The sequence below is a fragment of the Nerophis lumbriciformis genome, linkage group LG04 (genome assembly GCF_033978685.3).
Source record: "Nerophis lumbriciformis linkage group LG04, RoL_Nlum_v2.1, whole genome shotgun sequence".
NCBI classification, from domain to species: domain Eukaryota; kingdom Metazoa; phylum Chordata; class Actinopteri; order Syngnathiformes; family Syngnathidae; genus Nerophis; species Nerophis lumbriciformis.
In genome coordinates, this window is record NC_084551.2 from 61,072,501 (window position 1) to 61,085,687 (window position 13,187).

General features: G+C 43.5%; 1 protein-coding gene across 1 annotated transcript in view; it reads right to left on the minus strand.

The window, feature by feature from the left end:
* myom3 (myomesin 3) overlaps positions 1-13,187 on the minus strand; it is a 235,039-nt gene that overhangs the window by 25,632 nt on the left and 196,220 nt on the right. The window contains exon 26 of the mRNA XM_061958714.2: positions 1,587-1,731. Within this exon, the coding sequence (XP_061814698.2) occupies positions 1,587-1,731 (145 nt within the window). The remainder of the gene's footprint in view (positions 1-1,586; positions 1,732-13,187) is intronic.

Sequence of the window (13,187 nt, forward strand, 5' to 3'; positions counted from 1 at the left end):
AATAAAGTACTGTGGAGGGGGGCGTGGTCAGCGCCGCCTGCGGGAAGGGCGTGTGTATGGACCGGCTTCGAAGGTGCGACTTATACTCAGGAGCGACTTATGTGTGAAATGATTAATACATTATAATATTATTTATCTCATTCACGTAAGAGACTAGACGTATAAGATTTCATGGGATTTAGCGATTAGGAGTGACATATTGTTTGGTAAACGTATAGCATGTTCTATATGTTATAGTTATTTGAATGACTCTTACCATAGTATGTTACGTTAACATACCAGTTGGTTATTTATGCCTCATATAACGTACACTTATTCAGCCTGTTGTTTACTATTCTTGATTTATTTTAAATTGCCTTTCAAATGTCTATTCTTGCTGTTGGCTTTTATCAAATACATTTCCCCCAAAAATGCGACTTATAAATGTTTTTTTTTCTTCTTTATTATGCATTTTTGGCCGGTGCGACTTATACTCCGGAGCGACTTATACTCCGAAAAATACGGTATTTTATATTAGAAGTGGCAACAGTGGAGGATGAATGTCACATAACAAGAAGATAGAGAAAAAGAAGAAGCTTATCGCCTACATTATCGGCACGGACTACAAAGGCGAAGGCGCACAATTTTTCAGGATTTATGCAGATCCCAAATACAGATCAGCAGGTACCAGAAGGTAAGAAAAGTTGCTTTTGCATAATATTGCCAAACAAAACGCCAGATAATATGTCTTACCTTATACACACACCATACTAATACTCCTATGTTGAAGCACAGTACAATCCATCAAGCGGTGTGGCTTCATAGCTTACCAAAGTCCTACTAAAACATTTTGATAAGTTTTTGAGTGTCGTGTGTAATGTTCTATATTCTCAATGGAGCATGTAAAATGTTGGTGTTGTTTACTTGAGTCATATTGCCGTCATAGTGCAGCCTACACTTATCGCTTAATTGTGACTGACATCTACTGGTCACACTTATCATTACACCATGTACCAAATAAAAAAGCTTCGAGGTGGGTAAGCTCAACCAAAAGTATTCCTTACATTAGGCGCACCGGGTTAAAAGGCGCACCGTCGAGTTTTGAGAAAAAAAAAGGATTTTAAGTGCGCCTTATAGTCCGTAAAATAAGGTAATATTCTGGTTATTGAAGTACCAGTTTTTTACTGTAAAATCTACATATTAATATTGAATCAAAATCAATGTTATTATGAATTATTGACCTATCCAAGGTTCCCATTACTTCACATCAAATATTCCACTAAGAAAAATATTTTTGGTGGAATATTTTGCAAATTTGGTAAATAAATAACCCAAAAATGTATATTTTGTTGTTTTCTTACTGTACCGAAAATGAACCGAACCGTGACCTCTAAACCGAGGTACGTACCGAACCGAAATTTTTGTGTACCGTTACACACCTAGTATTTAGGCATATTCATATATTATTAAATGCGATGTGGCCAACAATGAGAACGAGTTTGACACCCCAGCTGCAAATTGAGTATGTTGGTTACTAGTTGTACCATTTCTTCATAGTGTCTTTGATTTATTTTCAGTATCAGACATTTATTGGATTTTGGACTCACTTCGATCCACCAGGACCAAAGTGAACTGGTTCCTGGCGCGGCCGTCCCGCAGCTGGGCAGTGTACGAGCCCTCGTCCTCTGGGCCGGGCCGATCGATCAGTACCTCCACCAAGCCCTTCGCCTTGTCAAAGTTGATCTTGCGGCGCTGTGGAAGCAAAATGAGATCCTGTAAGCAGAGGTGGGTGGAGTAGCCAGAAATTGTACTCAAGTAAGAGTACTGTTACTTTAGAGATTTATTACTCAAGTAAAAGTAAGGAGTAGTCACCCAAATATTTACTTGAGTAAAAGTCAAAAGTATGTTGTGAAAAAACTACTCAAGTGCTGAGTAACTGATGAGTAACCTGTTCGTTTGATGACAGCAACAAATAATGCACAAAAACATAAAAATAGCAATGAGCAAATTCAGAGCCAGGAATATCTCTTAAGCAACTAAAACAATAATATATATTAAATAATAATACATTAACATAAAAAAAATGAAGGCAAATTGAGCCACAATAACTTAACAGCACCATAGGCTCAGTAGGCAGAGATTACAAAGGAAAATAACAAGTTAGCCTTTACGCAAACCATAAACTGATAGGTGTGGGCTGCACCTGGGAACACACTGTGCACTTCTGATTGGTGTTTGTATGCATGTGTGAGTGTGTGTACGACTGTGTGTGTGTGTGTCTCTGTCTCTCTGTCTATGAGGCTGCAGTGCGTTAATAAATGTCCCCACACGATGTACATTTGACAGTGATTCATAGCAGGGAAGCTAACATCAGCCTACAGTGACAGCCAAAATATCTACCGTATTTTTCGGACTATAAGTCGCAGTTTTTTTCATAGTTTGGCCGGGCTCCAGTGTGACTTACAGTATATATGTTTTTTTCCTTCTTTATAATGCATTTTCAACAGGTGCGACTTACACTCCGGTGCGACTTATACTCCGAAAAATACGGTACCAACGTTACTTACCGCGATGCGCTTCCTCAAATTTGACGTTGAGTTCATGTAAGCTTAAGCTTGTTGTTGTTTGCCGCTGAAACTTAATGTGCAGTTAATCATGTGACCGCCTGGCTATGTTTGATTGGTGAAACGGAGTCAAACGTCACCAGTGACTGTATTTGATTGGTGAAACGGAGTCAAACGTCACCAGTGACTGCGTTTGATTGGTGAAACGGAGTCAAACGTCACCAGTGACTGTATTTGATTGGTGAAACAGAGTCAAACGTCACCAGTGACTGCATTTGATTGGTGAAACGGAGTCAAACGTCACCAGTGACTGTATTTGATTGGTGAAACGGAGTCAAACGTCACCAGTGACTGCGTTTGATTGGTGAAACGGAGTCAAACGTCACCAGTGACTGTATTTGATTGGTGAAACAGAGTCAAACGTCACCAGTGACTGTATTTGATTGGTGAAACGGAGTCAAACGTCACCAGTGACTGCGTTTGATTGGTGAAACGGAGTCAAACGTCACCAGTGACTGTATTTGATTGGTGAAACAGAGTCAAACGTCACCAGTGACTGTATTTGATTGGTGAAACGGAGTCAAACGTCACCAGTGACTGTATTTGATTGGTGAAACGGAGTCAAACGTCACCAGTGACTGCATTTGATTGGTGAAACGGCGTCAAACGTCACCAGTGACTGTATTTGATTGGTGAAACGGAGTCAAACGTCACCAGTGACTGTATTTGATTGGTGAAACGGAGTCAAACTCCACTAGTGACTGCATTTGATTGGTGAAACGGAGTCAAACGTCACCAGTGACCATTTGATTGGTGAAATGGACTCAAACGTCACCAGTGACTGAATTTGATTGGTGAAACGGAGTCAAACGTCACCAGTGACTGTATTTGATTGGTGAAACGGAGTCAAACGTCACCAGTGACTGCATTTGATTGGTGAAACGGAGTCAAACGTCACCAGTGACTGTATTTGATTGGTGAAACGGAGTCAAACGTCACCAGTGACTGTATTTGATTGGTGAAACAGAGTCAAACGTCACCAGTGACTGCATTTGATTGGTGAAACGGAGTCAAACGTCACCAGTGACTGTATTTGATTGGTGAAACGGAGTCAAACGTCACCAGTGACTGTATTTGATTGGTGAAACGGAGTCAAACGTCACCAGTGACTGTATTTGATTGGTGAAACAGAGTCAAACGTCACCAGTGACTGCATTTGATTGGTGAAACGGAGTCAAACGTCACCAGTGACTGTATTTGATTGGTGAAACGGAGTCAAACGTCACCAGTGACTGTATTTGATTGGTGAAACGGAGTCAAACGTCACCAGTGACTGCATTTGATTGGTGAAACGGAGTCAAACGTCACTAGTGACTGTATTTGATTGGTGAAACGGAGTCAAACGTCACTTGTGACTGTATTTGATTGGTGAAACGGAGTCAAACGTCACCAGTGACTGTATTTGATTGGTGAAACGGAGTCAAACTCCACTAGTGACTGTATTTGATTGGTGAAACGGAGTCAAACGTCACCAGTGACTGCATTTGATTGGTGAAACGGAGTCAAACGTCACCAGTGACTGTATTTGATTGGTGAAACGGAGTCAAACGTCACCAGTGACTGCATTTGATTGGTGAAACGGAGTCAAACGTCACCAGTGACTGTATTTGATTGGTGAAACGGAGTCAAACATTACCAGTGACTTTATTTGATGGATGAAACGGATTCAAACGTCACCAGTGACTGTATTTGATTGGTGAAACGGTGTCAAACGTCACCAGTGACTGTATTTGATTGGTGAAACGGAGTCAAACGTCACCAGTGACTGCATTTGATTGGTGAAACGGAGTCAAACGTCACTAGTGACTGTATTTGATTGGTGAAACGGAGTCAAACGTCACTAGTGACTGTATTTGATTGGTGAAACGGAGTCAAACGTCACCAGTGACTGTATTTGATTGGTGAAACGGAGTCAAACATTACCAGTGACTTTATTTGATGGATGAAACGGATTCAAACGTCACCAGTGACTGTATTTGATTGGTGAAACGGTGTCAAACGTCACCAGTGACTGTATTTGATTGGTGAAACGGAGTCAAACGTCACCAGTGACTGCATTTGATTGGTGAAACGGAGTCAAACGTCACCAGTGACTGTATTTGATTGGTGAAACGGAGTCAAACATTACCAGTGACTTTATTTGATGGATGAAACGGATTCAAACGTCACCAGTGACTGTATTTGATTGGTGAAACGGTGTCAAACGTCACCAGTGACTGTATTTGATTGGTGAAACGGAGTCAAACGTCACCAGTGACTGCATTTGATTGGTGAAACGGAGTCAAACGTCACTAGTGACTGTATTTGATTGGTGAAACGGAGTCAAACGTCACTAGTGACTGTATTTGATTGGTGAAACGGAGTCAAACGTCACCAGTGACTGTATTTGATTGGTGAAACGGAGTCAAACATTACCAGTGACTTTATTTGATGGATGAAACGGATTCAAACGTCACCAGTGACTGTATTTGATTGGTGAAACGGAGTCAAACGTCACCAGTGACTGCATTTGATTGGTGAAACGGAGTCAAACGTCACCAGTGACTGTATTTGATTGGTGAAACGGAGTCAAATGTCACCAGTGACTGTATTTGATTGGTGAAACGGAGTCAAACGTCACCAGTGACTGCATTTGATTGGTGAAACGGAGTCAAAGGTCACCAGTGACTGTATTTGATTGGTGAAACGGAGTCAAATGTCACCAGTGACTGTATTTGATTGGTGAAACGGAGTCAAACGTCACTAGTGACTGCATTTGATTGTTGAAACAAAGTCACACGTCACCAGTGACTGTATTTGATTGGTGAAACGGAGTCAAACGTCACCAGTGACTGCATTTGATTGGTGAAACGGAGTCAAACGTCACCAGTGACTGTATTTGATTGGTGAAACGGAGTCAAATGTCACCAGTGACTGTATTTGATTGGTGAAACGGAGTCAAACGTCACCAGTGACTGCATTTGATTGGTGAAACGGAGTCAAAGGTCACCAGTGACTGTATTTGATTGGTGAAACAGAGTCAAACGTCACCAGTGACTGTATTTGATTGGTGAAACAGAGTCAAACGTCACCAGTGACTGCATTTGATTGGTGAAACGGAGTCAAACATCACCAGTGACTGCATTTGATTGGTGAAACAGAGTCAAACGTCACCAGTGACTGCATTTGATTGGTGAAACGGAGTCAAACGTTACCAGTGACCATTTGATTGGTGAAACGGAGTCAAACGTCACCAGTGACTGTATTTGATTGGTGAAACGGAGTCAAACTTCACCAGTGACTGCATTTGATTGGTGAAACGGAGTCAAACGTCACTAGTGACTGCATTTGATTGTTGAAACAAAGTCACACGTCACCAGTGACTGTATTTGATTGGTGAAACGGAGTCAAACGTCACCAGTGACTGCATTTGATTGGTGAAACGGAGTCAAACGTCACCAGTGACTGTATTTGATTGGTGAAACGGAGTCAAACGTCACCAGTGACTGCATTTGATTGGTGAAACGGATTCAAACGTCACTAGTGACTGTATTTGATTGGTAAAATGGAGTCAAACATCACCAGTGACTGTATTTGATTGGTGAAACAGAGTCAAACGTCACAAGTGACTGTATTTGATTGGTGAAACGGAGTCAAACGTCACTAGTGACTGTATTTGATTGGTGAAACGGAGTCAAACGTCACTAGTGACTGCATTTGATTGTTGAAACGAAGTCACACGTCACCAGTGACTGCATTTGATTGGTGAAACGGAGTCAAACGTCACCAGTGACTGCATTTGATTGGTGAAACGGAGTCAAACGTCACCAGTGACTGCATTTAGTTGGTGAAACGAAGTCACACGTCACCAGTGACTGCATTTGATTGGTGAAACGGAGTCAAACGTCACCAGTGACTGCATTTGATTGGTGAAACGGAGTCAAACGTCACCAGTGACTGCATTTGATTGGTGAAACGGAGTCAAACGTCACTAGTGACTGTATTTGATTGGTGAAACGGAGTCAAATGTCACCAGTGACTGTATTTGATTGGTGAAACGGAGTCAAACGTCACCAGTGACTGTATTTGATTGGTGAAACGGAGTCAAACGTCACCAGTGACTGTATTTGATTGGTGAAACGGAGTCAAACTCCACTAGTGACTGCATTTGATTGGTGAAACAGAGTCAAACGTCACCAGTGACCATTTGATTGGTGAAATGGACTCAAACGTCACCAGTGACTGCATTTGATTGGTGAAACGGAGTCAAACGTCACTAGTGACTGCATTTGATTGTTGAAACGGAGTCACACGTCACCAGTGACTGCATTTGATTGGTGAAACGGAGTCAAACGTCACCAGTGACTGTATTTGATTGGTGAAACGGAGTCAAACGTCACCAGTGATGGCATTTGATTGCTGAAATGGAGTCAAACATCACCAGTGACTGCATTTGATTGGTGAAACTGAGTCAAACGTCACCAGTGACTGCATTTGATTGGTGAAACGAAGTTAAACGTCACCAGTGACCATTTGATTGGTGAAACGGAGTCAAAGGTCACCAGTGACTGCATTTGATTGGTGAAACGGAGTCAAGCGTCACCAGTGACTGTATTTGATTGGTGAAACGGAGTCAAACGTCACTAGTGACTGTATTTGATTGGTGAAACGGAGTCAAACGTCACCAGTGACTGCATTTGATTGGTGAAACGGAGTCAACTGTCACCAGTGACTGCATTTGATTGGTGAAACGGAGTCAAACGTCACCAGTGACTGTATTTGATTGGTGAAACAGAGTCAAACGTCACCAGTGACTGCATTTGATTGGTGAAACGGAGTCAAACGTCACCAGTGACTGTATTTGATTGGTGAAACGGAGTCAAACGTCACCAGTGACTGTATTTGATTGGTGAAACGGAGTCAAACGTCACCAGTGACTGCATTTGATTGGTGAAACGGAGTCAAACGTCACCAGTGACTGCATTTGATTGGTGAAACGGAGTCAAACGTCACCAGTGACTGTATTTGATTGGTGAAACGGAGTCAAACGTCACCAGTGACTGTATTTGATTGGTGAAACGGAGTCAAACGTCACCAGTGACTGTATTTGATTGGTGAAACGGAGTCAAACGTCATCAGTGACTGCATTTGATTGGTGAAACGGAGTCAAACGTCACTAGTGACTGTATTTGATTGGTGAAACGGAGTCAAACGTCACCAGTGATGGCATTTGATTGCTGAAATGGAGTCAAACGTCACCAGTGACCATTTGATTGGTGAAACGGAGTCAAACGTCACCAGTGACTGTATTTGATTGGTGAAACGGAGTCAAACGTCACCAGTGATGGCATTTGATTGCTGAAATGGAGTCAAACGTCCCCAGTGACTGCATTTGATTGGTGAAACGGAGTGAAACGTCACCAGTGACTGCATTTGATTGGTGAAACGGAGTCAAACGTCACCAGTGACTGTATTTGATTGGTGAAACGGAGTCAAACGTCACCAGTGACTGCATTTGATTGGTGAAAATAAATATACTCAAGTAAAAGTACAAGTATGTTGCATTAAATCTACTCTTAGAAGTACAATTCATCCCAAAAGTTACTCAAGTCGATGTAACGGAGTAAATGTAGCGCGTTACTACCCACCTCTGCCTGTAAGAATGTGTGGCGTCCTATTTTGCTCCAAGAAGCGAATTAGGAAATGTTTTGCAATCAAAACGGAGCGGGAAAACATCACTGTGGTCTATTTTTCCCGCTCTTTTATTGTTCATTAAGTTAAGTGTGTGCCTCGCATGTTGAGGAGCGGCGGCATGCGATGTTTGTGATGTATGACGAGCCCTAGGGTGCTAATCAGCTAAATGGCTTTTTTGGAACGGCAAACCTCAGCTGTGATCATTCACAAACGACGTGTAATCAGCACGGCTCAGATGGAACTCTGATAGCCGCGCATAATGGACTGAATGGAAATGAGACGGTGGCGGTGAGTGGCAGCTGCTGGTGTAAAGATTGATGACATTGGATTTTCTCTATTGACGCCATTGAATATGTTTAGCTTACTGTTGCAAAATCATTATGCTACTGTGGCAGTCTCTGTGTCGAGTTTATAGATCTTCCCCATGTTGCCACCGCTCCGCACGGGTCGCAAGCCCTCGACCGTCTGATTGACAGGATAGCAGAGGTGGGTAGTAACGAGCTACATTTACTCCGTTACATCTACTTGAGTAACTTTTGGGATAAATTGTACTTCTAAGAGTAGTTTTAATGCAACATACTTTTACTTTTACTTGAGTATATTTATAGAGAAGAAACGCTACTTTTACTCCGCTACTTTTATCTACATTCAGCTCGCTACTCGCTACTAATTTTTATCGATCTGTTAATGCACGCTTTGTTTGTTTTGGTCTGTCAGACAGACCTTCATAGTGCCTGCGTTTCAACAAATACAGTCACTGGTGACGTTCACTCCGTTCCACCAATCAGACGCAGTCACTGGTGACGTTGGACCAATCAAACAGAGCCAGGCGGTCACATGACCTGACTTAAACAAGTTGAAAAACTTATTGGGGTGTTACCATTTAGTGGTCAATTGTACGGAATATGTACTGTACTGTGCAATCTACTGATAAAAGTTTCAATCAATCAATCAAAAGTGTGAAGGAAAAAAGACCCTTTTTTATTTCCCGTCAAAAGCCTAAAGACTGACTGCACAGTTCCTGTCTTCACAATAAAAGTGCCGCTCCATCGCGCCTGCGCTTTCAAAACAAGAGTCTCCGAAAGCCAGCGCAAACAAGCTAGCAAGCTACGGAGTTTGCCGCCAATGTATTTCTTGTAAAGTGTATAAAAACGAATATGGAAGCTGGACAAATAAAATGCCAAAAACCAACCACTTTCATGTGGTATTAGACAGAAAGGAGGAACTTTTTTTCTCCTCCAGCACTACTGTCTGATTACAATCAATGCAAGTCATCAGAATCAGGTAATACACCAACTTATATTCTTGTCTTCTTGAAATAAAGGAATCTATATGTGTTAAACATGCATGTATATTCATTAAAACACCTTTAACATGTAAACAAAAACGGCAAAATAAATATAAATTATATACTGTATATATATATATATATATATATATATATAAATGTGTATATATATATATAAAAATGTGTGTATGTGTATATATATATGTGTATATATATATATATATATATATATATATATATATATATATATATATATATATATATATATATATATATATATATATATATATATATATATATATGATATGTGTGTGTATGTTACTCATCAGTTACTCAGTACTTGAGTAGTTTTTTCACAACATACTTTTTACTTTTACTCAAGTAAATATTTGGGTGACTACTCCTTACTTTTACTTGAGTAATAAATCTCTAAAGTAACAGTACTCTTACTTGAGTACAATTTCTGGCTACTCTACCCACCTCTGCAGGATAGTGACAGGATTGACAGGATTTTAGTTTCATCTGACCACAGAACTTTCCTCCAGAAGGTCTTATCTTTGTCCATGTGATGTCAGATGAAACAAAAATGGAGCTGTTTGGCCACAATACCCAGCAATATGTTTGGAGGAGAAAAGGTGAGGCCTTTAATCCCAAGAACACCATCCCTACCGTCAAGCATGGTGGTGGTAGTATTATGCTCTGTGCCTGTTTTGCTGCCAATGGAACTGCTGTTTTACAGAGAGTAAATGAGACAATGAAAAAGGAGGACTACCTCCAAATTCTTCAGGACAAGCTAAAATCATCAGCCCGGAGGTTGGGTCTTGGGCGCAGTTGGGTGTTCCAACAGGACAATGACCCCAAACACACCTCAAAAGTAGTCAAGGAATGGCTAAATCAGGCTAGAATGAAGGTTTTAGAATGGCCTTCCCAAAGTCCTGACTTAAACGTGTGGACAATGCTGAAGAAACAAGTCCATGTCAGAAAAGCAACACATTTAGCTGAACTGCAGCAATTTTGTGGTCAAAAATTTAAGCAGAAGCTTGTGGATGGCTACCAAAAGCGCCTTACTGCAGGTAAACTTGCCAAGGGACATGTAAGCAAATATTAACATTGCTGTTTGTATACTTTTGACCCTCACATTTTCAGTAGAGCCATAATAAATTCATAAAAGAAGCAAACTTCATGAATGTTTTTTGTGACCAACAAGTATGTGCTCCAATCATTCTATCACAAAAAAATAAGAAATAATTGTAAACTCAAGACAGCCATGACATGATGTTCTTTACAAGTGTATGTAAACTTTTAACCACGACTATATGTGCATATTAGAGATGCGCGGATAGGCAATTATTTCATCCGCAACCGCATCACAAAAGTCGTCAACCATCCGCATCCACCCGAATTAACATTTAATCAACACCGCACCCGCCCGCACCCGCCCGTTGTTATATATCTAATATAGACGATGCAAGGCATTAGTGAGGTTATAAAGCCTTTGCCTGTTAAAGAAAGGAGACTGATCCAATGCAGCAGAGACATTCAATGCGTGCCACGCTGTCACGGCCCAGACGCACACCAGTGCGCAATCATCTCCAAGCGCGTGGAGGTGCGATGTCCCTCGCACCCGCGGCGGCTCCACCCGGGCTCGCGCCCGAGGCTTCAGCGCGCACCGCGGCGGCCATCCTACTCGTCGCGGCCTAGCCCTCGCGGCTGTCGCTGCCGGCGACGGCCGGGTATGGGCCCGACGCTCCAGCGCCATCCATTTTCAGGGCTAGTTGATTCGGCAGGTGGGTTGTTACACACTCCTTAGCGGGTTCCGACTTCCATGGCCACCGTCCTGCTGTCTATATCAACCAACACCTTTTCTGGGGTCTGATGAGCGTCGGCATCGGGCGCCTTAACCCGGCGTTCGGTTCATCCCGCAGCGCCAGTTCTGCTTACCAAAAGTGGCCCACTTGGCTCACCAGGGTGAGCCCCACCCCTTTCGTGAGCGCACTGCGCGCGGAGTGACCCCTGTTACGTGCCCCCGGCCGGCAACGGGGGTGGCGGGCAGGTAAGCTGCGCGGGCGGAGCGCGCGGAGTGACCCCTGTTACGAGCCCCCGGCAACAGGGGTGGCGGGCAGGTAAGCTGCGCGGGCGGAGCGCGCGGAGTGACCCCTGTTACGAGCCCCCGGCAACAGGGGTGGCGGGCAGGTAAGCTGCGCGGGCGGAGCGCGCGGAGTGACCCCTGTTACGAGCCCCCGGCCACGGGGGTGGCGGCCAGGTAAGCTGCTTACCTGCTGCGCGTGACGCCGGCCGCGGCGAAGGCGGACGAGGCGGGGTGTCGGTGCGGTGGGCGCGGTGGTGACCCTGGACGTGCGTCGGGCCCTTCTCGAGGATCACCTCAGCTACGGCTCCCGGTGGGGCCCTCTCGGGGGAAGGGGCCTCGGTCCCGGACCCCGGCGAGGTGTCCCTTCTCCGCTCCGTAAAAGTGTCCATCTCTTTTTTTTTTCTTCTTCTGTTGTGGCATATGCTGCAGGTGCCTGCTCGTTTTTCGTATGTGGGTAACAACATTTAACTATGTATATATATTTCCGAATTGGTTTAACTGCCACCCGCCTGAATCTATTTAAAATCTAATTTTTTTTTATTTCAACCGCCCGACCCAACCCGCGGATAAAATCTTTTTTTTATTTTTATTTCAACCGCCCGATCCGCGGATAATCCGCGGACTCCGCGGTTGTGTCCGCAAACCGCGCATCTCTAGTGCATATCTTCTGACGTTAGTGTTTTTTTGTTATATTTATCTTCTATCTATACATAGTAGTGAGCAATATGTAGTATGTATTACTATTTTTTAGTTACTGTATGTAAAAACCTGCACAACAATAACATCATCTCCCCATTGTCTATCTTATCCTATCCGATTCTAAACTAGAATATTATCTGATCATGCAACAAAATAGTCCAAGCCTTTGTGTTTTCAAAAATACACCTCTGGTTTGAAAGCAAGTTATCCAGAGGGCTGACGGTACTGTGGACATAGAGGAATATGCTTCCGGTGTAACTGGCTACATATACAAGATATACCCAAACCAAAAACCCTGGATTAACTGTGATGTTCGGTCCAAGCTAAATGCCCGCTCCACTGCATTTGTCTCAGGCAACGCTGAGGACTACAAGAAGGCCAGATACAACCTGCGTAGATCCATCAGCGAGGCCAATCTGGAGGGATTCTACTCCACCACAGATTCCTGGCGCATGTGACAAGGCCTGCAACACATCACAGACTACAAGCAGGGGAGCAGGGGGGTCACAAACAGCCAACGCTCACTGCCAGATGAGCTGAATGAGTTATACGCCCGCTTCGAGGTCCTCAACACCAACCAACAGAGAGGGGTTCTGACCACGGAGCGCACGCAGGACCCACCACTCACTGTGACAACAGCAGAGGTACGTACAGTTCTGAGGAGAACAAGCCCACGGAAGTCAGCCAGCCCAGACAACATCCCTGGCCAGGCCCTCAGGGTGTGTTCATCAGAGCTGGCTGACGTACTTGCTGACATATACAACTTGTCACTAGCACAAGCTGTTGTGCCCGCCTGCTTCAAGACCACCACCATCGTGCCCCTGCCAAAGAAAAA